Here is a 26,649-nt window from a genome sequence, read left to right as displayed (position 1 = left end):
AAGAGTCACACTGCAGGCCACTGAATTTATTTCAGGGTACTGTACATTTTCAAATATGGAAAAAAACTTTGTGTTGCATCTACTTCTTTAAGAACTATATGTAGAAAGAAAGTGGAAATTTTGTTATTCGCTCCATCTTAATGAAATTAGTAATTGACAATGACAAAAAAGTCATCTTTCTTTGCTCATATCTGATATGCTTGTTCTACACTAATTAAGTTTAACAAAGTAATCACAACTTATGGAGGGAATGAAGCAAAAGACGAATTTTTAAATTTAAACTCCGTAATTCGGAGTCTCGCCCAACTTAATTAAGTTTTAAATATTCAAGAAATAGCCAACTCCACTAATTCAACAAAGCAGGGAGCAGCCGATAATAATACTGCACAGCAAACAGTTCCTAGGCCATATAAATCAAATCAGGGTCAAGACAAATGAAATAATGACCTGAAACCATATAAATCAAATCAAATCAAGACAAATGAAATAAAGACCAGAAACTATTTTCTGCTCAGCACATCACAGTTCCTCAGAATCACAAACTTGAGGACCCGAGGGAGGCATCTCAGATGTACTGCAGGCAGGCAGGGCTCCCCACACACAATAGAGGGGAGCTTGGAGACTTTCAGCCAATGGAGAGGAGAGCACGGTGGGGAAAATTCACTTTGTTTCAGATCAGGCTGAGCTAAACTGCACTAGGTGTTGCAAACTACCAATTCTTTGGATTCAGTCAAAGAGAAAACTGAATGAATCAGGCATGGGTCAGGGTTGGAGAGGATGGGGGGGATGCTTGAGAAATAATTTGAGATACTTTGCAAAGTTTAAATGGATTAACCTTAAAAAGAACTTAACTATTTCTTATTTCATATTTCCCTCCCCAGTCTCTAATTTTTATTAAATATACACGGACTTCCTGGGAGCTTAACCTAGACTTGTCCCTAAACCTAGCTTCAAAGGCCTGGTCCTCAGGACACGCCAGGAATCCAAAGCTAGCAGTGTATCCTGTACAGATGGCTTTGGGGGAAGGGAAGGGGATTTAAAATATCACTTTTGTGATCATGCCTAAAATGAGACCAATAGCAAGAGGAAAAGATGAACTCCATGAGTACATATGTAAAATGAGAACCCAATCTACAGTGTTTTGATCTTTTTCTACTGGAAACAAAGGCTGTGTACTATACTCGACATTTTTTCTTAACTTGAAAAAAAGTTTGTTTTCACATTTTTAGACCATGAGGGATGAAGGCATTGGTGTTCTGAGCCTCTGATCTGTTCATGAATGGCTTGTTAGGCTACCTAGCAAAGGAAAAACTAAAACATGAATGCTTTAAATAAAAAGTTGGATCTGGATAACATTTAGCAGATAGCCTGAAATGCACTCTTATAAAAATGTAACAACCAAGGAGAAAATAAAGCCTTTCCACAGGGCTTTTCTTTAATACAATGAAAATACAGTTGGGGAGGATGGTGCTGGTTAGACCTTGATTCACAAATTGGGTCCCTTTTAGTAGTCTTTATACTGAACAAAAAGCTTTCCTTAGCCACATTTATCCATCTTAGGGAAAGGTAGGGAGAGGGGACTGGGAAGTCACCAGGACACTGCATTTCCCCTGTCACCACCAGTTGGGCCAGGTGGGGGAGCGAGACACAATTTAGCTCTTTACAAGCAGCTCTGAAAGGGAAAAAAGTCACCTCGCTGCGCGCACAGAGATAGAGTCAATTTAAGGCCACCTCCACCCTCTCTCGCTCCGCCCGGACTTGTGTGAATGCTGTTGGGGCCGTGACTCGAGTTTACTCCACAGTTTCCATCTCTTCCAAGTTACTTCCCCCAGCCCTGGTCCCCAACTTGGCCGTGTTCCGCAGGCACAGGTGTCTATTTTTATTATTTCCTCCCCACCCGTCGCCCTGCGCGCAAGCCCCATCTAGTCGCGCTCCCCAATTCCTCCTTGCCTACCAGCGCGGAGCACCAACTACAGTAGTCTCCTAGACTGCAGGAAAGTCCTACTCGCGGGTCACCTGGCCAAAGTGACAGGCTCAGCCTTCAGAGGAGCCCGGGGACCGCCCCTTGTCGCCGGTGCCCAAAGTAGGGCGCGCGAGGGGTTCCGGAGTAGTCACGTGGGCGGCCAGGGAGGCCTGGGCTTGCTCACCTGCATCCCGGGCACTTGGACAGCCACGGATGAGTGGGCCATGAAGGCGACCGCTGCTCTCTCTGCACTGCTTCGGTGGCGGTGGCGCCTGGGGCACAGCTGGCTCCTCCTATGGGGTAGCTCGGCGGCCCTCCCAAGCTTTTCGATCGGGGCCTGGGAAGACACACAGAAGTAGGGTTATTGGACTGGTGGTGCCTAGCCCCAGGCTGGGAGGTGAGCAGTTCGCTGCGCTGCTCTCCGGGACTCAGTTTACCTTTCTGGCTCCCGCCCGCCTCTGTGACCGTCGCCTCCTCAGCTGCTCCTCTTCCTGAATGCTGAGCGCTGTTTGTGGCAGTGGCTGGGACCTGGGCTCGAGTGATGCCGCTCCTCTGCGCCTCGCCGCTTTAGCAAGAGGAGGTGGAGGCGCCCCAGCTACCCGCCCGCTAGTCTGGCCGAGGAGGCGGTTGGGGGCGGTTCCGCGGTTGGCCCTGCCCCCGCCCGGCAGCTGGGCGGTGTCCGGGGAGCTGAGGCAGCTAGGTTTGGCTAAGGCTAGAGCCTAAGAAGGGGGAGACTCGGTGGCACGCGCAGAGCAAAACCCTGGGACCGGGAGACCAGGAGCACAGCTCCGCCTGCAAAGAAAGTGGAAGAGTTTGTAAGACCCTGGGGGGTGTGAGGAGTTCTCAGACTCGGCCACGTTGCAAGCGGGACTGCGAGGCTGGGTGCATGCAGTCTCTGAGACATCTTCACTTGAAACTTGGGAAGTGTTAGAAGTTTTTCTTGGCTCCCTCACCTGAGCCTGGATAGGGTCACGGAGAGCTACAAAGTTGGTTGACGTCCCCCCCCCCATACACACCTTGCTCCTTCCCATCCCCCCAGCCTGGACTATACCGCTGGGCCAACCCACAACCTCTCCCCCTGCTTCTCCGCCCCAAACAAGCTTCAGAAGGCTTCAAAACAGGCCACTCCTACTTCTTGGGCGATGAGATTTGGGGGGCTGCCAGGCTGACACTTCTCTCCACAAGTTCTGCACGTGTGACAGAATTGGAAAACTGATGATCTACTGGCAGGAAAATTAAGAAAATAGAGGCGAGAAAAATGAGATTAGATGATTAGCTGTATGTGTTACTGAAGTTAGCACACACAGTAGTAGTGGTTTCCACAACTCCCTACCCCATTTCAAGTTCCATGGTTGGAGTTCTTTTGAATGTATTCTACTAATAACTACACTGACAACAGTAGTAATACCAATCACAGAACTCTCACAAGCGATTCTGTGAGAACACACAAGGGGTTAATCACATTTTTAAAAAGTAAATTCCAAGTACCAGTGTAAAATGAAGATGAAATTCCTTACCTGGCAATTTGTCAGGGTTCTCAGTACCCAACACGTTGGGGGAGAGAGACTCTGGTAAATAGTAAATGCTTTTCCTTTTACACCTTGCAGAAACTATGATTGTTGTCAATATCATTGTTACTAATATATATCATTTTTGTGACAGAGCTGCAAACACAAAGTGTTTTATATGTTACATTATTGAATTTTGACGAAGCCTGCTGAACTCATACTGATTTCTTCCCCTTTAGAAAGTGGAATAAAAAAGTTCAGCGAAGTAAGTAATTTGACCTATATATTAACAGTTAAAAGATGGTAAAGTAGGGCTGGGGATTTAGCTCAGGGGCATAAGCGCCTTCCTGGCAAGTGCGAGGTCTTGATTTCGATCCCCCACCACCACCACCACAAAAAAAAATGGTAAATTAGGTTCACACCTGGAATCCCAGCTGCTCTAAGAGGCTACTGAGAAGGAGCCTTGACTAGGAAACTGAACAAGATCTTGTCTCTCAAACTACAAAATAAAAAGAGTGTGGACATAGCACAGTACAAAGGCCCTGAACTCAAACTTTAAGACTGAAAAAAAAAGCCAATACAGTTAGAAATTCAAACTTGGGTTCTGCTGATTGATGATCAACTTATTACATCTCTACCATGTGGCTTCTGTTTGTTTTTAAAGATGATAAAGGACACAACTGCATTTTAGTCACTCCAGGTTTCCAAAGTTCAGGCTTTCATTATTGCTAGCTTTATGGTATCCCCAAACCTAGGGTCTGCGTCACACTAGCCCAGGTCACACTTAATGCCAGAAACTTGCAATGCTACCTACACTTAGAAGGCCTGTAGAAATCTCCTGGGGTTCTTTTAAAAGTGCAGGACTTAGCTCACAAGCTTGGACTGAGGCCAAGATTTTGTAATGCTAACAAGCTCCTAGGGAGTGGTGAGAGGACTGATCTTTAGATCACACACAGTTTTTTAAGACCTACTTCGTTGAGTGGGTGGGTTCATTGCATGCCGGTTGCTCCTTCAGACTTTCCTATTGCATGGCAGTAGAAACAGCACTCACACTATAGTGCTTTTTTCTCATTTACCTATTTCATGACTTTTTCTGATTGGGTCCTTTGAAGCCAGAAATCAAGCTTCTCTTATATGGAAATTACTCAGGTAGAGTGGCAGCTTGCTGAGGGCAAGTGTTCTTCTTGTTTCCTTCATTGCTATAGCCCCAGAGCCTAGAACAGTGTGTGGCACATAGTAGGCCCTCAATGAATGTTACTTGAATAGATGAATCCAATTCCTTTGAATTCTTCATTGAGATTACTAGATGTGTAATGGGTTCTTTGCGTATTTTATTGATGGCAGGCTAAATTCCAAGGCATTGCTCTTGCTGAAACTTTAAATTGGTCACTTCATGTGTTACACTATTCATTTTTTTCTTGTAAATTCTCTCTAGTTATTTTGAGTTCACAGTCACCTGAGAGTGCACATATGGTTTTAATAAGTAAATTAAACTTATCAGAGGAGTGACTTTCCCTAACTTCATTCTGGGTTAGGGTGACATAATAGTGGGGAACAGTGAGTGTGACATTTTCAGAGCTGGGACACTTCCTAAAAACATCGCTTAGCAAACTCTTGTACCTTTGTTCACCTCTACTGATAATAAATAAGCCATTGGTTGTTGCTATTATTGATAGAGATCATTTGAATTTTTGCATGAAGTGTCTTATAGTTTTACTTATGCCTTATCTATTGTGTGTGCACATATGCATATAAATGCACATGCATATATACATAAATTTCTATGAAGTTGTCAGTATTTGAAATTAATTCAAATTTCATGAGCATCAAGAATTTTTGTCTCTCCTAGACCACATTACTTCTTAATTATTTTTTGAGACAGGATGTCACCATGTAGTCCAGGCTGTCCTTGAACTCATTTTGTAGCCCAGGCTGACCTGGAACTCACGGCTATCCTTCTGTCGCCGCCTCCCCAGTGCTGGGGTTACAGGCATACACTACCACACCCAGCTAAAATTCTTAATTTATGTAAAATGACAAGAAATTCAATTATGCTTTTGTTACCCATCCCCTACACATATACATACACATTCTAGTGACGTAGGTTAAATATCCCTTACCAGAAATACTTGACACAAGAAATGATGTGGAACTTTTCAGATTGGGGGCTTTTTGCATGGACATTGTCAGTTGACTGTCACAAATATGAAAATCTGAAACCTGAAATGCTGTAAACTTCAACAATTTTAGACTATCCTGCTGGTAAAAGGAGTTTCAGATTTCAGGACTTTTTGGATCTTGAATCCTTGAACAGAGGAGCTCTACTGCAGCTTGGTAGATAAAGTTCCTTGAAGGGAGACTCTACATTTTAAGCTTCTGAGTAGCACAGGGTGTAATACAGTGCCTCAGAATTTGGTACTTTCTTGACCCATGTGATCTGAGTGGCTATGAATGCTAAATAGTTATACAAATAAAGATTATATATAAATTAAGTAAAGTTAGTGAATTCCAAATGAGTGTTCTTGAGTTCCTTCAAATTTAAATTTAGCTTTTGTGGTTTCAATTTCCTGTCATTTGTCATACCTTCAATATTAAATATTTAACTTTGTCCATGTTTATAAATATTCACTGAATGGACTGGTTCATAGCTAAAGTACAGGTAGATGACAATAACCAAACTGTAAGGAACAGTGAAGGAATGTACTAAAGCCAGAATTCTCAATCAGGTGCAGTTGTGCCTGCTAAAAAAACATTTTGGGATGTCACAAGTGAGGAAGGAGACATGACTGGTATCTAGTGGGTAGAGGACAGGAACACTAACCATCCTATATTACACAGGACAGTCTCTCCAACAAAGAATTGTCCAACCCAAAAGGAAAATGGTGCCAATATTTGAGAAACCATTCTCTCTGCTCCTACATTACTTGCTAACCAAGAGGCAGACTTGGGAATCACTGTTCTTCCAGAATTTTATTGCAATATGAATGCCCGCCCCAAAAGAGCCACAGTTTAGTAGGTTTATTAATTTGGTGTTAGAAACAGGAGTATTGTTACCTTACCTTTGTGTTAAGCCACAGATCCACTGCACTAAAGTAGGAAACAAGGAATTCATGTATGCTTTTGTTACCCTCCCAGTACACAGTGGACACTTGAATACTTTACTTCTTCAAGGTAAGCTTTCATAGAATATGGCTTTAAGAAAAAATGGAATTTTTTTAAAAAAAAACTTATCACCAAATGTGATAATATACTAGTGTTGCCTAAAAGACTTCCAATACATTAATTCATCAAGATAAATTGGACTGCTCTTCCAGTTTACAAAATTTAAAGGTAGAATTTCACATTTTGGAGTTTCACGTTTTGAGCCTAATGACTATGTTGAAATATATAAACTGGGTAAAATAGCACAGCAAATTAATAGGATTATTTGGATTTCTTTCAATTATCAGAATATTTTAAACCAAGGGAAATTATCTGAGTAATTTTAGAAGCTTACCATCCAGTGATACGTATATTGTGACTCAAGCTCTAAGACTCTACTGATATTTGGACGTATAGCATTCAAAGATCGTTTTCTTTTAAATAAAAACATATGTGATATCTCAAATCTCCTTTTTACTCTCTGAGGGTATCAAATTGGAAACCATGATATAATAGTTCTTGCAGATGTTGTATTCTTGTTATTGTTCTCACAAGCATCCCGAGGAAAAACCAACTGAAACAGTTCTTTTCAGGAACATTAAACCTGTGTAATTGCTGAATTCTCTGGAATCACCTTGTATGTTTTGGGGCTTGCACAGTGCTCGACCACAGCACTATTTTTAATGAAAACTATAGTATCTAAGACTTTGCACAGCTGAATTTTCTCACTAGCTTTACTTCCTGAGCTGCAGAGGGGGAATCGAGCAACAGAGGAGGTGGGTGGAAGCAGATGCTGCCTAAGTGGTTTCCTGCTTATAGCATTTCTTTACATATATTCTTACTTGCTTTGAAATATTTGCATTAAGTACGGAAAGAATTGAGCTCATAACGTCTTGCCTTTATTAGTTGGTTACAGAGCTGAGAGAAGCAAATGTGGCCTGGACAATTGCAGACACGCGGAGAGGTAGGGGTGCAAAGCTGCTTTCTTGATTTCAGCTTTGCTACGTGCCTGAACCCTCAGTTACAGAATCTCACTGTTGACCTCTAGATGCCTCAGGCCCAAGATGAAGGCCCTCAGAGCCCGCATGGGGTCAAAACCAGTGTCCTCAGTGCCAAAAGAAGCACGACTTGCTGCACTGGTAATCCCCTAATAACAGTTTTGCCTTGCTAAATAGGCATGCAAAGAGACTTTCTTCTGTGAACAGTTTGAAGGGCATTTCTTGGGTGAGCTTCTTTGGGAGACGAATCTTTTAATAAGACGATGTAACTTCTTTTTGCTCTCCTGGTACAGTGTTTAGTCACAGCAGAGCCTTTTCATGTCTTTCCATGAAATGATGCTCAACCACCAATACCAGCAATATTTCTTCACCACTGAGTGTGCTTTTAAAAAGATATTCAATTGACCACTTGTTCTTTAATTCATAGGCTTCTCAAGAAAACAGCTCTAGTCAAAGGTGGCAGTTAAAAACAGGAAAAAAACTGGCAGTTGAGACCAAATAGGAAGTGACTATGCCATCAGCTCATACTGAGTAAAAGGAAGTTGTTGCCAGGACCTCTAAGAAAGGCAGTTGTGTGAAACTACCACCCTTCAACTTTATTAGCTGAGGCTCTGCACCCTGTGGCAAAAACTTTCATGGTTTTATTATTGCTGGAAGCAAGAGAACATGAAGAGAGCAGGCACTACCAGGCACCCCTTGTAGAACTGTTATCAGGGACTGCCAGAAGATTCTGGGGGCAGAAGCTCAACACTGTAAACAAGAAAAGTTCCCATCATGCTCCTCTTTTTTCCCCAGGGGGCATGTTGGCTTTATAAGATTAGTTAACATTCGGTATGTCCTATGACGGGGTCCGCCACAAGGATCTAACTGTAGCCTATGATGGAATTTTTACTGAGAAACCCAAGACAGAATGTCTTTTTTATACTTTCACTTTGCCTCCACATCCAGCCTAAGCTGCACCATCTTTCTGTTTCTTCTTGTGTCCTTCTTGAGCACAGTGCAAAGCACCGTCAGAAGTGCTGTGAGTTTGCTTTCTCAAAGAAGAAAACCACAGACAACTCGCGACCAAGGTAAGCAATGAGTATAGTAGCAGTCTATTTAAAATACAGCAGCAAAGCCAAGGGCAAGTCATTTACCAGTGTAGGTCCCGGAAGGCATCACAGAGGCGCTGATATTTGAGCTAAACCTTGAGAAATGAGTAAGTAAAGAACTGAGGTGAGGGGACAGAGAAGACAGGGAATCCTAGACAGGTGGAACAGCATAACAAATGCCTAAGGCAGGACTGTGAAGGCCCATCGCCTGTAATCTGGTGAAAATATATATTGTACTCTCAGTTCATAAGAGATTCTGAATTTGTCGGTTTCAAGCAAAGAATGGATACTGGGATTTTATTTTGTAAAAGCTGTGATTAGCCCGAGTGATGCTGCACACCTGTAACTCAGCAACCTGGGAGCTTGAGGCAGGAGGCAGTTCAAGCCCAGCCTAGGAAGCTTGGCAACTTAGTGAGACCCTGTGCAAAACTCAACAAGAGCTAGGGCTGTAACTCAGTGCAAAGGCTCTGGGCTCAATCCCCAGTGCCATAAAAACGCTATGGTAATGAGTATTCTTACCACTAGCTTAGAGAAATGAGATGCTTTCTTTGAGGACTACCTGGCTGTTTGCTTTTGAACCCACAAAAACAGTTCATGAGGCATCTCAGCAATGAGACTGGAAGGATAAGTTAGGGGACGGCTGTGAACCCCTCTGCAGGGTTTATTCTTGATCCTATAGGCTCCTAGGAGTCCTGAAGGGTTTTAAGAAAGCAAGGAATTTGATCCAGATTTGCTTTTTCAAAAGAAAACTCTACTTAGCACATAAAGGATAGATTGGATATAGGAGAGAGTGGAAGCAGAGGGACTTATTAAGAGGCCATTAGGAAGCCATTTAAAAACTACAGAAGAGGGACTGAACTAAATTAGTGGCTGTGAGAATACAGAGGTGAAGATAGATTCCAGAAATAACTTGAAGGTGGAATCAACAACATTCAATTGATTGGACGTGAACACGACCAGAGGGAGAGGTTTCAAATGCCAGAAACATCTAGTTTCGAGGAACTGGACAGGGGATGCTTGCAACTGAGCCAGGGAATGCACAAGCGTCAGGATTGGGGGAAACATAGGGAGATCAGTTTGGGTACCCTGAGTTTGAGATGCCTACATCACTTCTAAGTGGAAATGTGCAGGAGGCAGTTGAAAAAAGCAAGAGTTCAGATTGCAAATATAGATTTGACAACTGCAGAAATGAATCCTTTGTAACCTCACGGCGAGGTATTAATAAAGGAAATAAAAATAGAAACCAAGTTGAAACCACTCACTTCCTATTTAGAAAAATACTTCTGGAATAACTGTTCTGTATTTTGGACCACTCAAATGCTGCCTGTGCCTACTGGGTGTCACATCTATCTGCAGAAGGTATACCATTTTTTTTCAAAGTAGTGACTGTTAATCTTCTGTCTACAGGATTGTATTACTTAAGTATTTCTTTTGTGTTACAGCATGCATAAACTGCCCTTTGAATGCTTGATAATGACAGTAAAGAAAGGAGCTGAGTAAAGGACAAGAAATGATGTGAAGAGACCTGAATGCTACATTGCCAAGTTCTCTGGGATGGTTTTCTTGCATGCAACTGTAAAATAGATTATTGTGCACCAGAACAGTTTGTATTATATTTCCCATCCTACACTCAAAGAAAATGAGGTGGGAGATGACATGCACACCTGGTTTCACAAAGCCAAGTTAGTGTCTCCTACAATGGAAAGAAAAACAAGAACAATTTATTGCAATCTAAAGCACAGATTACTGGCAAAATCTTGATATTTGCCTGCTGTGAAAGTATGTAGTGAGTTGAGTTAATATCTCTCCGATTTTTCAGAATCATTCATATTGTTCTGGTTCTTTCATTCTTTCTGTATTATTGACCTTTTATGAAACTTCACACATCCCTATAGTTTACCATATGTGAAGGTAAGCATTCAAGTGGCTAACTGCCAACATGAAATTAACACAGGTAAATCATATTTTTCACATAAATTGTGTAAATAGTGGTAAATATTTACAATATGAGATCATGAAAGCATAGACAAATAGATTGTATGTTAAATATTTTGTACACTACACTTTTTATGTATTTGGGGTTTTTTCTCAGGTATTACAAGAAACGGAAATATACCAGCTCTTAAATTTTAATGCTTCATTTGCATCTGGCAATATACAAAGTCCTACTAGGTAAATACAGAGAAATAGTTGCTTACTACGTTGTAAAGGACAGATTTAGTTCATAAAGTAGATTTTTAAACGATATATTTCCTTATTTTTTCCAGACTCCAAAGGCATAAAAAATTTATAGCCGTATGGAAAGGTAATTTATATGAACAATAGCAGGAGGAGCTGTGTCTGGGTTGTAAAATGTTGGGTTATTGAATGTTTTTCCTAGTGAAAAAGTAAGGTATTCAAAGTGAGTGTGCATAACACAGTACTGCGCTCTCGTTTCTCCACTGTGGGTCTGCATGTAGGAAATGAAGCACAAAGTCCTAAACTCCCACCGTCCTAAACTCAGTAGCCAAGCCATACTTAAAATACTGTAGATGGAGGAATGAATTAAAATAACCATCATTTATATAATGTTAACTCTGTCTCAGACAGTGTTACAGTTTATATACCACACCATCGAGCCCTTACCTCAATTCCATGGGCTAGCTCCTGGTACCGTAGTATCATTCCCACTTCACAGATGGCGACGCTGAAGCTCAGAGACATTAAATAAATCTTTGTCAGATGAAATACAGGATACCAGTTAAATTTGAATTTGTAATGAATGACGGATTCTGCATGAGACATATTTATACTTAAGCATTGTTGATTATCTGAGATTCAAATTTGACAGGATCTCCTAGACTTTTATTTGCTAAATCAGACAAACCGACAAGCCAAGGTCAAACAGTTCTTAAGATGTGGAGCCAAACTCAGGGAGTGTAGCATCAGAATCATGATTTTTAACCTTCACCTTTATACTGATTATAAAGCATGGAGAACAGAATGCTCCTCTATATTTGGAGTATTGAAAAACTACTGACTATTGAATGAGCCTCATGGTCAAGATCACAGATCTATTAGAACTTTGAATTTATTTTAATGTATTCTAATTATTAATATCATTTAATAACAACATTCTGAATCTGAATTCTCATTCCAGAAGTGACAACATCCAGAGTATTTTCAAACTGATTTTTGCTTTAGTGTTCTCTATGGAAAAAATTAAGGAAAAGTGTGATTCACTGTAATGATCCACTATAATGAGTGGAATTACTTGATCAGTACTGTTGCTCAAAACACCTTTCCTTTCCATTACAAAGCACCTTTGTGTTCTTTGTAAAGAATAAGGGCTTTCAGTAAAAGCTTTTTAAAAGAAAAGGTATATTTACACATGTCATTTTCTTTTGATATTATTACTCTGAAACAGAGAGAGACATTTTTTTTAAGATTGTGCAATTTAACGGATGGAAATATGGGCCTTGCAACCTAGAAGACCTTATTAGGATATGTGAAGTTGATGTCTGCACCTCATTTTCTTTGTCTGAAAAATGGGCATTATTAATATCTACACCAAATGGTAACAGTGACAGTGAAATGTTGTAATGAATTCAAACTGCTCTAATGCAATATCCGGTATAGAATTGAAAATTTACAAAAAGTGGTACTTGTTTCTCCTGTCCATTTGTCCCTTCTCTTAGCCTCTGCTACTCTTAGCAACCCTTATGAGTCTCTGAAAATCGAGCCCTTACTTAGGAAACTATTTTGACTTGTTCAGACATTACCCAACCATCAAGAATAGAGTCCCTGGGAACTCAGAGAGCCTAAAATGCTTTCCTTCCTTCTGTGGTTTTCTGAATCCCTAAAATGTTTATGTTCAAACAAAAGATTACATTGTGATTTCTGTACTTTTTGAGAGAGAGAGAGAGAGAGAGAGAGAGAGAGAGAGAGAGAGAACTGAACAGAAAATGGAAACAGAATTTTGGTAAATGGAGAGGAGGAAAAGGGGTTAAAGGGAGGGGAAGGAAATGAAAAAAAGAATTAAGATATAGTATATCACATACAAATACACCATCTCCATGATGAATATGATCATTACATATGGCAAACAAGTACCAACAAAAAAGCAACTGTTTAAAAAATGAGAATGCTCTTAGAGTTGCAAGTTGGAGTTTATATACTTCAGTTGTCTTTAAGAAACACTGAGACACAAAAAATGGCTGTCAATAAGGAATTTATGTCATTAAAGCATTCCCCGTTTTATGCTCTAAGTGTGAATGTGTACACATGCCTGCTGAATTAAGGGGTGGTGATATATACAGGACAAGTACAGGAACAGATGCAGTTAGAACCGAGTCATCTTAAGCTTAGAAAGCAATAAACTTGATCCTGAAAAAAGTCAATTCTGAGATATAGCACTTGTTATAGTATATTAAGAGCAGAACTCAGACTACTGAAGTTTCAAATTGCAGTCTAGGTTACATACCAGCTCTGTGATCTACAGCAAGGTAGTTTTCTTATACCACAGTCATCTCATCTGTCAAAAGAAGATCCTAAAAGTATCCACTAATCAAGTTCTCAATAAAGCCTTAAATAAGTTTTTTCTCTTTAAATCTTCATTAATGTATGAGATATCTACAGAAACCTGCACAAATCTTAAATGTGCAACAACTCAGTGAATTTTCATAAAGTTAACACATTCAGGCATTTGTCACTCAGATCATGAAAAAAGGACCCCCGGTGTCACCTTGATAAAACTACAGTTTCCCTGAGCCCAAAGCTGTCTTCAACCAATGTAGGTTCCAAGTGCCTAGATTAGAACTTGCAGGGGTGGGGGTCAACAGAAAGTTCTTAGAGCAGTGTCTGCAGCAGACGTAACTCAATGTACATTTGGCAATGTGATTTTCACAGACAGAAAGTAGATATGATTTTGGGGATTGAATAGTTAATGGCAATAACAAAAAGAAAATTGTGAAACAGATCACATGACAATAAAGTTAAATGTGTCAAGCCAATTTAAAAAAATTGAAGTTCTTAATATTTTCCTTCCATAAATTATGTCTGTTGTATGCTGCATGGGAAGAAAAATGCATTCCATTTGAGAAATCAAAGTAAACATATTCCCAAACACTTCTGCACAATCCAATATAAGAATTTTACTAAAATATTTAAAAGACTAATTGATGAAAAACCAAGTTAAAGAGAAGCCATTCTAGGCCTCGGTTTCTATATCATAAAATGAAGGGAATTAGGCTCTCTCTATGGTTCTTTCCACCATGACGTTTAATGATTCTATGGACACGTTTCTTAAAAAGCAAAATCTAGAAATCTCTGAAGTATTGATTCATAGCCTAATAATTAATCTAGAGGCATGGTCAAACATGACCTTTCAGGGGGAAAGCTGCTGGTTTCCGAGAGGGAATTCTGTCTGACTAATCTGTTAGCACTCCTCAAGAGAGTAAATAACATATGGACAGGGAAGAACCAAGGCACAGAATTCACAAAGACTTTATAAAAAGTCCTTGACAAGCTTCCATATTTTTTTAGTATTTGTTTTGTTAATGAGCCCCTCTGGGATTTGTGCAGCACTTTTTTCATGAAAGGGAAGCTAACTTACAGAATGAGTAGGAAAAAGTGGGTGCTTTCAGGATGGAGCTATGCCAAGCACAAGATTCCCAAGGGCCCAGGCTCCTTTAAGTATTACAAATAATAGAGAATTAGGTGTAAACAACAGATTTCTGTGTTTGTAGCTGGCACTACCTCTTCTCAGCAGTGAAATGACAAACTAATGTAGGATAAATGAAAAGAAAATGTCTCAAAATTGAAGGATTAGGAAAAAGAAAGAAATAACAGATCATCTCAGTAAGGTATACAGAAAAAAATTAACTGTACAAAAAATAATTAAATGTTTTGTTACCTACCTCTGTCTCTGGAAAATGACGGAAAAGTTGTAAGTTATTTCTGAAAGAATTTGAGCTCACTGCCCCACTTTGGCCAGAAGGACTAGCAACATTCTGTAAGTCAACAGAGAAAAGACTAGAAATGAAATAATGTTATCTTATTTTTAAAAATTAATTTTAAAAATGAACTTCAAAACTATATCTAGAACATAATGTTAAACTCAAGGCGTGACAAGTGAAGAAAGGTGACATGGGGTCCAATGTGGCACAGAGGTGAGCAGCAAGAATGAGGAGATGAGAAGGCGCTACACAGAGTCAGGTGCAAAACATGGAAACGGAGGCAGCGGCCCAAGTCAACACAGTGACGCTAGGAACGATCGCTTATTTAGGGCTTGCTCTGTGCCCAGCACATGCCTAAGTTCTTCACATGCACTGAATCACTCGTGCCGCTCACCCCATAAGTAGTTCCCACCACTTTCTTCAATGTAAAAAGCATCACGCACGGTAGGTATAGAGTCAATAGTGATCAGAGCTATTTACTGTCTAGAACTCAGCACAGACCTTTCAACTCAAAAGTCAAATCCAAGACAAAATAAAGTGAGACTTTATATACTGGGCAGTAGACCTGTGGAACTCAGGCTAAAGCAACGGTACAAAGGGGAGACTCAAGGATTTAGATTACTTTTGTAGAAAACAAAAACAATGTTAAAAAATAAGGAAGATATTTATCTTACTTAAACCTTTGAAGTTGTCCTCAAAGAAGACAAGCACACCCTCTCCTCTCCTATTACCAACTTGTCTCTGATTCTCTCTTTAAAGCTTCTGAGCTGGGCCAAGAACGGAGCCACCAGTTTACAATTCCAACTAGTCGGCAAGTTGCATCATAAGTTTGAGGCCACTATTTCCTAAAATAAATACATTTTTAAAGGGCTGGGATATAAGTCGGCACTACCTGGGTTCAATCCCCAGTACCAATACATACGCATATACATACATACATACTTACATACATAAAAAAAATAAAGAAATAAAATTCTGGCCTGAAAGATCAGAAATTTGGCTGAGTGTGCCTTTGTTTACTTATGCCATGGAGGAAAGGTAATTAAATTCCTTATGGCTACCTTAATATGAATATAATTCATAGTGTGTTTGAAGCTGTTTTGAGTGATAGAATTCTATTACAAAGAATTCTATTAAAAACAGAGCTTTATACTCTATAGAAATGGAGCATTTTTGAAGAGTGACTTGCTGAAGAACAAATTATGATAAAGAGAGCAAGTACAGGATTTTTTTTCTTTAACATCTGTCATCTAGTCAGCATTTACTTTGGGTTATTTCATGCTCATATTTCCTTTAAAAATGGGTTTCAGAGCAAATATGTTGCATGCAAGGAAAAAAATAGGAAATTAAGTTGCATGAGAATCCTTGTGTAAAAATCCTCCCATGTAAACTTGCACAGGGGCGTCTCCATCACATTGGTCCTCACAGAACCCAACGACAGACTCATCCGGTGTTGCTTGGAACATCTGTTATTTTATTGGGTGATGCTGATGGTTTCCACCAAATGTGCCGGCATCCCATCTTGCCTTTGTGACCTCTACCCCGATTGAAGCACTGAATGGGCCCTGGGCACACCATGGATGGGAGCAGAAGAGAAGAAAGCCTGGGTAGGACAATCTAGGTCACAGATGACTAGTCTTATTGGTAGAGAGGAATTATGAAAAGCAAAATGAAACAAACTTGGAGATCTGAGAAAGAGAGGAAGGGGATAGGGACAAAAGAAAAGATAAGAGGGCACAGAATTTGTTTAAGAAAGGAAATAGGACCAACTATGGTTTTAAATGGTAATAGGGGTAGATCATCCAGGAGCAAAATGGTGAGGCTAGCTAGTCAGTCCTGTGAACTCTCCTACTTCTCACAGCAAAGTCTCAGTCTGCCTCTCACCCTGACACCCTGACTCTGTGTCCTCCCGCTACACCCAAAGCCCATCTCTGTAGCCAGCATGTAATCTAGGACTCCCCCCAACAATGACCTACTACTAGGCCATTTTCAGCTTTCTTGATCAAAATGTATCAGTGTTCTGTCCATTGGTTATCCTAGTGGAGAACATTTCCATTTTTATAGAAAAATAAGGTAATACTTCTTAAATACTGCTATTTCTAGTTACAAGTGGAGATACTTTGGGAACAGAGAATTCTCACATCCTCAAATAACAAGCGAAAAGTCAATAGATTCTGTGAAAGACAGCTCAGCACTCTAAGCTTCATTTCTTCGCCTGTAAAATATAGATAACACCTTTTGCTTCTATTACAGTTTAGAACACTTTCACATACGCATTTGACCCTCCGCAGCACCCTCTAAGGTCATCATCGCTCCTGTTTTATAGACAAGGGACTGAAAGCTCATGAAGGTGAGTTACCTTGTCCTGGATAATGTGAAAGCACTTGCACCCTCCAATATTGTGGCTGACATGTGACAACAGGAGCTCCTTGGGCATGGATGTATGATGTGAGAGCCCTGTGTCTCTTTCAAGGCAGTGTGAAGTCAAGGTTATGAGTACGAATCACAGACAGCTAGGTAAAAATGCTGGCTCCGTCCCCTTAATTACCTGGATCCCTGGGACAGGTCACCTTCATTTCCTCACTTGGAAGATGAGGGTACTGTGCTACCTTATAAGAGCTGTGGTGAGGATTCAGTGAAACACTGAGTGAAATGTGCTTAGTGCTTAGTACTTAGAAATGCAGAGCACATGGGAAGCAGGCAAAAATGTGGAATCTACTGGAAAGATTCTTAGCACTGATATTTGGCCCACTCTCTTACCCAGAACATGGAGTCAGTCTACTGACCCTAAGGTAGAGGTAACCACTATCAATGAGGCTGTAGTAAAACTAAACCAAACACAGTTGATCCAAGGAAAAAAGAATGAGGAAGCTGTGAACTTTGCAAGATAAAACTAGTCAAAGATACCAGGACTAGATTACACTATTCTTAAGACAATGGTTCTCAAACTGGAGTACACATCAGAATCACCTTGTTGGGGCTGGGGATTTAGCTCAGTGACATTATCGCCTGTCTTGCAAGCAGGCAGTCATGAGTTTGATCCCCGGTACCGATAAAAAGACCAAAAAAAAATTAGAATCACCTTGTTGTGGATTAAAAACTGGTGGTCAATTTAACACTAGCTGAATTGCATGAAATAGCATGATGCTGAGCATGGATGGCCCACCTGAGGATTGTTGCCAGCATACAAAAGACACCTGGAGAGGAACAGTAGCATTGTGGGTTTTCCTAAGCTTTGTTGTTGTTTGGAGCTGTTGGTTCGCCTAGAGGAGCTTGTTGTGCTGGCTCCCCTGAAATGAACTTGGCTGTTATTATCAGAGGAGCTCAGGACCTTGTTGCTGAGGATGGCTGCAGTTCACTTAGGGGGCTCTTTGATCCTTACTTCAAGTATCACTCCCTTTCCTGGCTCTGGAGGGGAAGATGTGTGCTGTTCAATCTCCAGGAAAAGCTTGTCACACTGGCTTTCTTATGTGAAGTCTGCTGTTCTCATCATTGGAGGAGCTCAGGCCCTCTTTGTCACTGAGGATGGTTGTGGTACTTTTCGGGGTGTCTTGGTCCTTATTTTGAGCATCGCTTCCTGGCTCCACTGAAGAATCCTCAGGCTGCTGGCACAGATCCTTCAACCTACTCTTACAGACTTTCTAGCTCCCACCGCTGACCTTTGGGCTTTCTCAGCGCAGCTCCATGAAACAGACTTACATGAGTCATTGTCATGGGCTCTAGGCCTCCAGCTGGACACATGGAGGCATTGTCATGGGGTCTCCGTTTCAGCTGAACTCACGCAGGTTGTTGCCATGGGATCCAGGCCCTTGGCTGGATTTTCTATGTCTTTAGTGTTGCGGGTAAATTTCCTGCACATTCTTTATATTTTACTCCTTGGGTGACCATTATAAATAATACTACAAATTATGTGTCCTGTATGCAATTGTTCTCCTTGCAACCCCTGACTACAACACTCGTAAAGGGCTTTTTAAACTCAGATAGTTAGGCCCCTATCTCAATGCCTGATTCAGGTGTTCTAGGGTGGGACCGGAGAATTTGTACTTCTAATGAGTTCCCTGATGTTGCTAATGATAATAGTCTACTGGGAAGTCCTCTTTGAGAATCATTGACTTGGAATGAAGAATCGCAGTTTTGATCATCAGAATTTCCTTGAATTTATATTCTCTTTTCTGAGTAAATATCCATTCCAAAAAGTGCCAAATCTGCTTTGGTAGAACAAAAGAAATTGTCCATCCATGATCTGCATGACTTAGGGCAAGCAGAGGACAGCTGGAAACCAGGGCTGATGGTGACAAAGGCTATCCCAGCTGACAGGCCGAGGAGAGATTCTCGAGTAGAACAAAGGTCAAAAGACACAAGCAACAGAGTTGCAGACAGCTGAGATTAGTGATCCTTTCCCAGCTTGGATATTTCCCTGGCAAGCTTTTTCTTGCTAGAACAATTTATCTCTTTTGCAACTATTATGGTATCTATTGAGGTGTGCAGGAAGGATTTACTCTACTTTGAATTTTTCCTACTCTTTTGTTTCAGTCTTTGCCATCCACAAAGCCAGGGTGTACCTCTTAGCCTTGAACTGCAATACAGATTACAGCAGTCTGAGCAAAACATTAAATGAAATTAGACGTCTCTCTTGAGACAAAGCGCGTGCTCTGTGCCCTGTATTATATTACAGCAAATTTGAAAACCAGCGGCTGTGTTCCAATTTACCACCTGGCAGTTGTCAGTAACTAAGCCTCTGCTACCTGTTAAACTCAGTTAATGAAGCAGTCTGTGTTTATAAATTCAAGGATTTGTCTTTGAAAAGAGTATCTCAATAGAATGGGAATGATAGCCTTGGGTTTAGACTTCTGGATTAGCAATCATCTGTCCCCTGAATTTCAATGGGGTGAAAGAACTTGCGGTCTTACTTATTAATGAGATTATATATTTAAACTACAAATCTTCAGAAACTGAAACACAAACATGGAAGTCTGGTATGATTATAAAAACACTGTTTCTTCAGCTCCCAAGGCAGAGATTCCTTGGCTTAGGGATTCCACACAGGGCGTCTGGGCCTGCTCTAAGCTATCAGGTATTTGCCTGTACCAACCTGTCCACGTTACATGAAAACAGGCCTCTCTCATTCTTTCAGAATTCATGGCTCTTGTCCTGAACCATTCACCCCAGCTTATCTCCTACTCCAATTCCTAACTCTTCCTCACTCTGTTCTAATTTCTGACTGTGTGACTCATTTTTCCTTTTACAGCTTTGCCTCACCCTAGAACCTGGCACTTGGTATTATTTCTCTGACACGAAGCTTTGCAGTGCTCTTTGGCAGTCGTCAGCATCCCTCCTTGGCTGCGTTTCTCTCATGCCGGGGAGAGTGCACACGCGGGACCGGCCCCTCCCTGAACCCTATTACTTTCTCACACAGGTATCTCTGCCCAGTAAACTGGTCCTGGACAGAACTCAGACTTGGAAGATTCGTGGCCCCTTGATCCTGCTCTCTAAAGATACAGAACACAAATGGGAAAGGAGAATTTGAATACCTAATCACTAGGTACAAAAAAGCCAGAAGAGTGTCAGTGGGTTCTGAAGTACATGAGGAAGAAGGACAGTATATATATATATATATATATATATATATATATATATTCATATATTCCAACTTCTCAAATTTGGAGAATCACTATTTATTTCTCCTTTCTCCTTCTCCTTCAAATCCACTTGTCCCCAGCAATCTACTCACTGATTGATGGTCACGACAGATTAACTGTGTCTTCCAAGTCACTGGAATCCATTTGCCGTGCCTGAGCTGCTTGCAGTGGTATCTTTTCAGTCGGTGACCCTTTCTCCTGTGTTTCATCCCCCCCATCCTACTGTTCTCTGCCCCTTATCCTGTGCCAGTGCCACACTACCACCAAAGGAGTCCTTCTAAACTGCAGATCTGATTATGTTAAGCCTCCTTTTAATACTTTCTCTGTCTGTACCTTACTGACTGTTCTTAAATGATTTGATTTTTTAAAAGATAGAATTTTCTAATTAGGACAATCGTATTTATCCATTATACCTGTATTGCACATTGGGATATTTTTACAGCTACTATATAATTTTTTAAAGCAACCCTAAGACTTGTGTCTTATTTTATTCCTACATTTGAGGAGAGAGTGTTTTTACTGAATGGTACATACATAGCATGAGGTGGATATTTAAAAATTAAATTTCACTGGCCAAGTGAACAGATTAGCTAATACTAAAGAAGTATTAAACTTCCAGTTCCAGAAAATGAATTCAAAAGTCTTAATCAAATGCTGCTACATTTTAGTTGTTTACACCATGAAATTACTGAGTTCAAAGTTGCTGGTTAAACTTCCATTTGTTTAAGTTAGCCTCATTGAATTTTGTGGACATAGTCTATAACCCTAACCTCAGCAAGCTACTTCCCAATTGTTGCTCTCAGTGGAAACTGGGTAAAAGAACATAGATAAATATTTGCCATAACTCCATTCTTATTACCTGGAAATGTAAATATATTGGTAGCTCTACAATGTTGTGTAGATTTTTGTAAATGCAAAGAATTCTTAATAACAATAATTTAGACAAATAAAATGTCTCCAAAATGATACTGTGAGGACTCTAAAGGCTTTTCTATAAATACCTAATTCTAATCACAGCTTTCTAATCTAATAATGCTAGTTGCATCTCTACTGAAGACTTAGGAAACAATTATTAATGTAGCTTCAGCTAAACCCCAAAGAGTTCTACTTATTAATATGTATATTCTCCCTGGAATGATTGATGCAATATTGTCCCAATTACACTACCTTTCTCACTCCCAAAAATGTGATGAACACTAAACTCAAACTTTAGGACAATGACATAATAAATGCCATGCATGGTAACACTGAGGAGACCCTAAGCTAGAATTTTCAGATTCCCTGTTGCTTACTGTAGGTCAAGGGAAGAATCAGTTGTTAACATGAAACTATCTGCAGAAGCAGGAACAAACCTTTGTCCATCACTAGAATCTGTGTGTGTATTAATTTATCAGAGAGATTCTTTAAGGATAACATTTGACTGGTGTGCTTTGAAAGGAAAATGACGGAGGCAAGTGTGCATATTCCCAAAGAGCAGTTTTAAGTTACATCCACAGATAAAACAAAAGCAGAAGACCTTTCTTACTCATCTAAGAACTGTGTGTGAAGATTCTTCAACCTTTAGGGTGCACTTTCCTTCATGAAAACAATTCAGGAAAGGAGGATATGGTATACACTCCTTTTCAGGATGGGAGTTTGGAGGCAAGACATAACTGATAAGCAATTCAAAGGTCATGTTTATTTTATTTTTGTGTAGAATTTTAACTGAATGTTCAGAGAGAAAATAACACTTGTGTTTGTGTCCTCCTTGGGCCTGAGGACATTTTTGTTGTTAAGAGTCTACTGATTAGGATAAACAAATCTCAAATCACTGAGTTACAACTATTGCTTTTTTAGAACATAAACAATGAGCACTTACCTACGTGACTAAAAGCAGGCCAAAGCACCAGGTCTGATGGAATGTTAAAAGCATGGCTGCTGTCACCTGCACAATAGCCACTTACAGTCCTGTCCTGCTTGGCAGCATAGTGGAGAGGGCTACAGTTTGGGTGATTGACTTGACATCTTGACTTGTCATTATGATTTGAGCAATCTTTTCTGTCTCCCTGTCCTGCTCAAGTGACATTTTGCTTCATTACGAGAAACATAGTACAAATAACTTTCTAAGGAACAAAGTCATGATTTGGTTTTGCTAGATTCAAACAATGTGCGTTTGAGGGGCTGGAGATGTAACTCAGCGGTGCAATAGCTGAAATACACCTTCTAGATTCCAGCTCCAGTGCACATGCACGCACACACACACACACACACACACACACACACACAGTCACAAAAGTAAGTTTTCAGGTCAGTAGCATAATAGCACCTTCAAACATATGATGCACGTTTACATATGATCACACATAATTCCCACAAGACCTGTAAGGTAGGTTGTAACTATTTTTAATAATTTCTAGGGCAGAAAAGACTTACTCCAAATCTCAGCTAATAAGTGGTGAGCCTTTCAATTTGGATTCCAAATTCTAGGCCACTGACATTGCGTCTAACATTAATTAATATTATTACCATCTAACAGGGTTTCCAGCCTAAAGTCCTTATGTCTGACCTCTCCTTCAAGCTCTTTCTTCTGTCAGTCACAAGATGTGCCTCCATAATGTTTCACAAATCTGCCGACTTTGAACTTCTTCTCCTTGTTTCCATACCTCTAGTGCAGGCTATCATTGTTTCCCACCTGGATTACTGCAATACTTTCTTAATTGGTCTGCTCACAATCTTGTGATCTGTGCTTTGCGTTGCTGCTACAGTGGGCTGTTTAGAAGCACAAGTCTGAACATGATGCATCCGTACTTAAAACCTTTCAGTGGCTCTCTGAGGCTTTCACAGTGAGGTTGTGAGTCCTTACCATGACCCCGCTGTATAGCTTTATGCCTTGCTCTTCAACTCCATTCTGCTCTGTGCTGACAAGAGCTGGTGCTCTTCTCCCTGAACATCTCATGATGTTTTTGCCTTTATTTCTATTAGAAAAACTCCTTCCTCTTGTCCACCTTATGTAGAAAGAACCTATAGCAAAAGTATTCAGGGAGTTGTTCACCTGAGGCAGTGCCTCCATTCATCTTCATATAAATGTCTGCTATCGTACTTAACAGGTTGAGTTGTAATTATCGATTCACGTATTTATCTGACCCACTAGACCAGGGCATGCATTTTACGGTGGGATCTTGGTTTCACTGAAAGCTCTAGAAGGTTTAAATCACTGCACTAGACTCTTGAGATAAAAAAGACAGCTATAATGAAACATATGCTCAGCATTTTATTTGTAACATAGAAGGTAGGGAATAAAAATGTTAACATCAAACTCGTAAGCAATCAGTAATTATATATTGTGTGTTCAGCTTTGTAAAATGTAGTAAAAAAAATGTAGTGAGACACTAACTCCAAGTCTTACTGAAATAAACCTCTGCAATTCATTTCACTAAGAAACAGCACGAAACATTTTGTGATTGGGAGATTGTACTGAATGAAAGTCTATAGCAGTTCAAAAGATTTGAAACTTGGGAGGCACCTTTTCTTTGAAACACAATAATTACTCATAAAGTGTCACTAGCAATTGAATATTTACCATCTGGGAACTGCCAGAGTACACACTGTATATCAGATTTAATAAACTCAAGCCCTTTGAAAGGTGAAGGTGTTTTATGTTATTTAGAGAGAAGTACCATCCCTCAGGAGAGTCACTCAAGGAAAGTACTTAGGAACTGATACCTTCTAGTTTTTTTTTTTTGGGGGGGGGGGGCAGAATTCTATGTGACTGGCATGTGATGTGCTTGGAATTTCTTCACTAAGAGAATTCATCATTCTTACTTCTATTGAGAATAAATCATGACTGCTTTGCATTTAACCAGTTGGTTTGAGTAAAACATGATGGACATTAGGTGCTACTTCCTGGGCTATGTCTCCCAAGCTAGCAAGCCATTTCACTTGGACAGAATATATGACAAGAGCTTTCCTCATGCTGCCTTTCACCCTCTATAAGAATACATCATGACTTGCATGAAGTCTCCCTCCATTATCAACTATCTAACCAACTATATTTCTCCTTTCAAGTGATCGTGAACAGCAAAACGGAAAGTGGGAAGTAGTTCTTTTCTTGTATAAATGTGAGATGCTCATTATTTTCTGATAAAATTTAAACTGGAATTGTCTTTAAAACCTAGATGTGAAATGTCCTTAATTATCAGAGAAATGCAAATTAAAACCACAACAATGTATCACTTCCACTACTTGTCAGGATGGCTATTGTCACAAAAAGACACTAAGTATTAAGGAGGATGTAAAAACAATTATACCTGTTGGTGACAATGCAAAATAGGCCCAGCCACTGTGGAAGATGGTAGAGAGTACTTTAGAAATTTAAAAATCAGGCTAGGAGTATAGTTTGATAAAGCATTTGCTTATCCTGTACATGGCCCTGGATTTGATCCCCAGCATCCCAAAATGTAAATAAATCTAAAAATAGAACTATTATAAGAGCCAGTAATTCTGAGTTTTTTAAAAAAATGAAAATAGGCACCATCTAATCTGTGCTCTCTTGTACATTACAGTACTATTCACAATAGTCAAGATGTGAAATCAACCTAAACACCCATGAACAGATGAATGGATAAAGAAACTGTACTACCTGTAAGCACAGACAAAGGCTTCCTCAGTGGGACCCCAATAGCACAACAAATAATATCAAAAATCAACACATGGGACTGCATTAAATTAAAACGCTTCTGCACAGCAAAAAAAAAAAAAAAAACGCAGCAGAGTGAAGACACAACCTACAGAACGGGAGTAAATCTTTTCTAGCTATTTCTTAATAACCCAATCAATAAACAGGCAAATGAATTGAATGGACACTTTTCAAACAAGCGAGTATAAATGACCGATCAGTACATGAAAAGCTTTTAGCATCTTTAGTCATTAAAGAAATGTAAATGGAAACTACACTGAGATTCCATGTTACCCCAGTCAGAAGGACCATTGTCAAGAATACAAAAACCATGAGTGCTGAAGACTATTGGGGGAGGTGTTGGTACAGAAGAAAACCTCCTACACTGCTGGAAGGAAGGTCAACTGGTACAATCATTATGGTGATTTCTTACACACTAAAAAATACATATCCCTTTGATCCAGGTATACCACTCCTTGGTACATTTCCTAACAAATACAGCATAGTGTAGTTACTCATACATACCTAGGTTTATAGAAGTATAATCTACAATAGCTGAACTGTGGAAACAACTTAGGTGTCCATCAACCAATGAATGGATATAGAAAATGTGGTATAGATACACAATAGAGTATTGTTCAGCCATAAAAAAGAATTAAATCAAAGTCATTTTCAGGAAAATCGATGGAAGAGGAAACCATCATATTAAGTGAAATTACAGAGAATTAAATAGTGCATGTTTTCTCTTACAAAGGAAGGGGCATATTAGGAATGAAAATTAACAATATATTATAGGCATGTACCAATACACTATACCAAAATGCATATCATCATTCTATATTACTAATATACGCGAATTAATGAAAGAAACTGTGCTACCTATGCACAGTGAAATGGTATTCAGCCTTTAAAAGGAGAGAGTCCTGTAATCTGCAAAAACATGTATAAACCTTAAAGTGAAGTAAACCACTTGCAGAAGGATAAACACTACATATTTTCCCTCCCTCACTCCCTCTTTCTCTTCTTTTTAATTTGAGAAAGTAAAAAATCTATTCCTAAAATGTGGAAAATGTCCAATTTTTATTATTAGACTTTTTTATTTATCCTCTTTTCCCACTTTGGCATTGGCAGACTTTTTTTTGTTTACAAAGTTTAGTTTATATTGAATAATTGTTTCAGATTCTATACAAATAAAAGTGCCTCAAGTGCAAATTCATTTTCATGCATTTATTATTTCTGTTAATGTACATTATTTATATCTTGAAGATGAACCATAAATTGGATTGGTTAATTATGTCACTAAGTTTTAAATGCCTTACAAATTGGGTTAGTACTAAGTAAAGATAAAAGAGTGACACTATTCTGAGATTCATTTACTATATGGTTAAAAAAAACAAAGAGCACTTGCTTAACTGTTTTGCCTCCTCCACAAATTTGTGTTACTATTTTTCTTGTATCTTAGTCATATACCCCATAAATTTGCTTTCATTCAGAAATATTATGTACATAGTAAGACCAAGCTGATGGCAGTATGAACTTTTATTGATAGAGGATATTTGGCCACAGGGTACATTTAGTCATAGTCAGTATTCTGGTCTCCCAATCACATTTAATTCCTCATATTCCCATCACCCTCTCACATTCCCCATACAGTTTCCTCGAGACTTATGACCTATTTTTCATGATTTAAGTCAATATTTATAACATATCTACTAAACC

At 39.7% G+C, this 26,649-nt stretch overlaps 1 protein-coding gene and 1 long non-coding RNA gene across 2 annotated transcripts in view; one reads left to right on the top strand and one right to left on the bottom strand.

The window, feature by feature from the left end:
* Positions 1-2,582, bottom strand: part of Stk26 (serine/threonine kinase 26) — a 58,749-nt gene extending 56,167 nt beyond the window's left edge. Inside the window, exons 1-2 of the mRNA XM_013144406.2 lie at positions 2,401-2,582; positions 2,148-2,300 (exon numbers count right to left, since the gene is read on the bottom strand). Of these exons, the coding sequence (XP_012999860.2) occupies positions 2,148-2,189 (42 nt within the window). The 5' untranslated portion in view covers positions 2,190-2,300; positions 2,401-2,582. The remainder of the gene's footprint in view (positions 1-2,147; positions 2,301-2,400) is intronic.
* Positions 2,583-8,166: 5,584 nt separating this feature from the next.
* LOC134475505 (uncharacterized) lies at positions 8,167-26,053 on the top strand. The gene is made up of 5 exons (XR_010046657.1): positions 8,167-8,680; positions 9,975-10,060; positions 10,144-16,244; positions 16,891-16,987; positions 24,818-26,053. It is a non-coding gene; the product is annotated as an uncharacterized LOC134475505 (long non-coding RNA).
* The last annotated feature ends 596 nt before the right edge of the window (positions 26,054-26,649 follow it).

The sequence above is a fragment of the Cavia porcellus genome, unplaced genomic scaffold (genome assembly GCF_034190915.1).
Source record: "Cavia porcellus strain 051 isolate PalLab524CR breed Dunkin Hartley unplaced genomic scaffold, mCavPor4.1 scaffold_3, whole genome shotgun sequence".
In the NCBI taxonomy this organism is placed as follows: Eukaryota; Metazoa; Chordata; class Mammalia; order Rodentia; family Caviidae; genus Cavia; species Cavia porcellus.
Note: the sequence above shows the minus strand (reverse complement) of the source record. Positions and strands in the feature narration are given on the sequence as shown.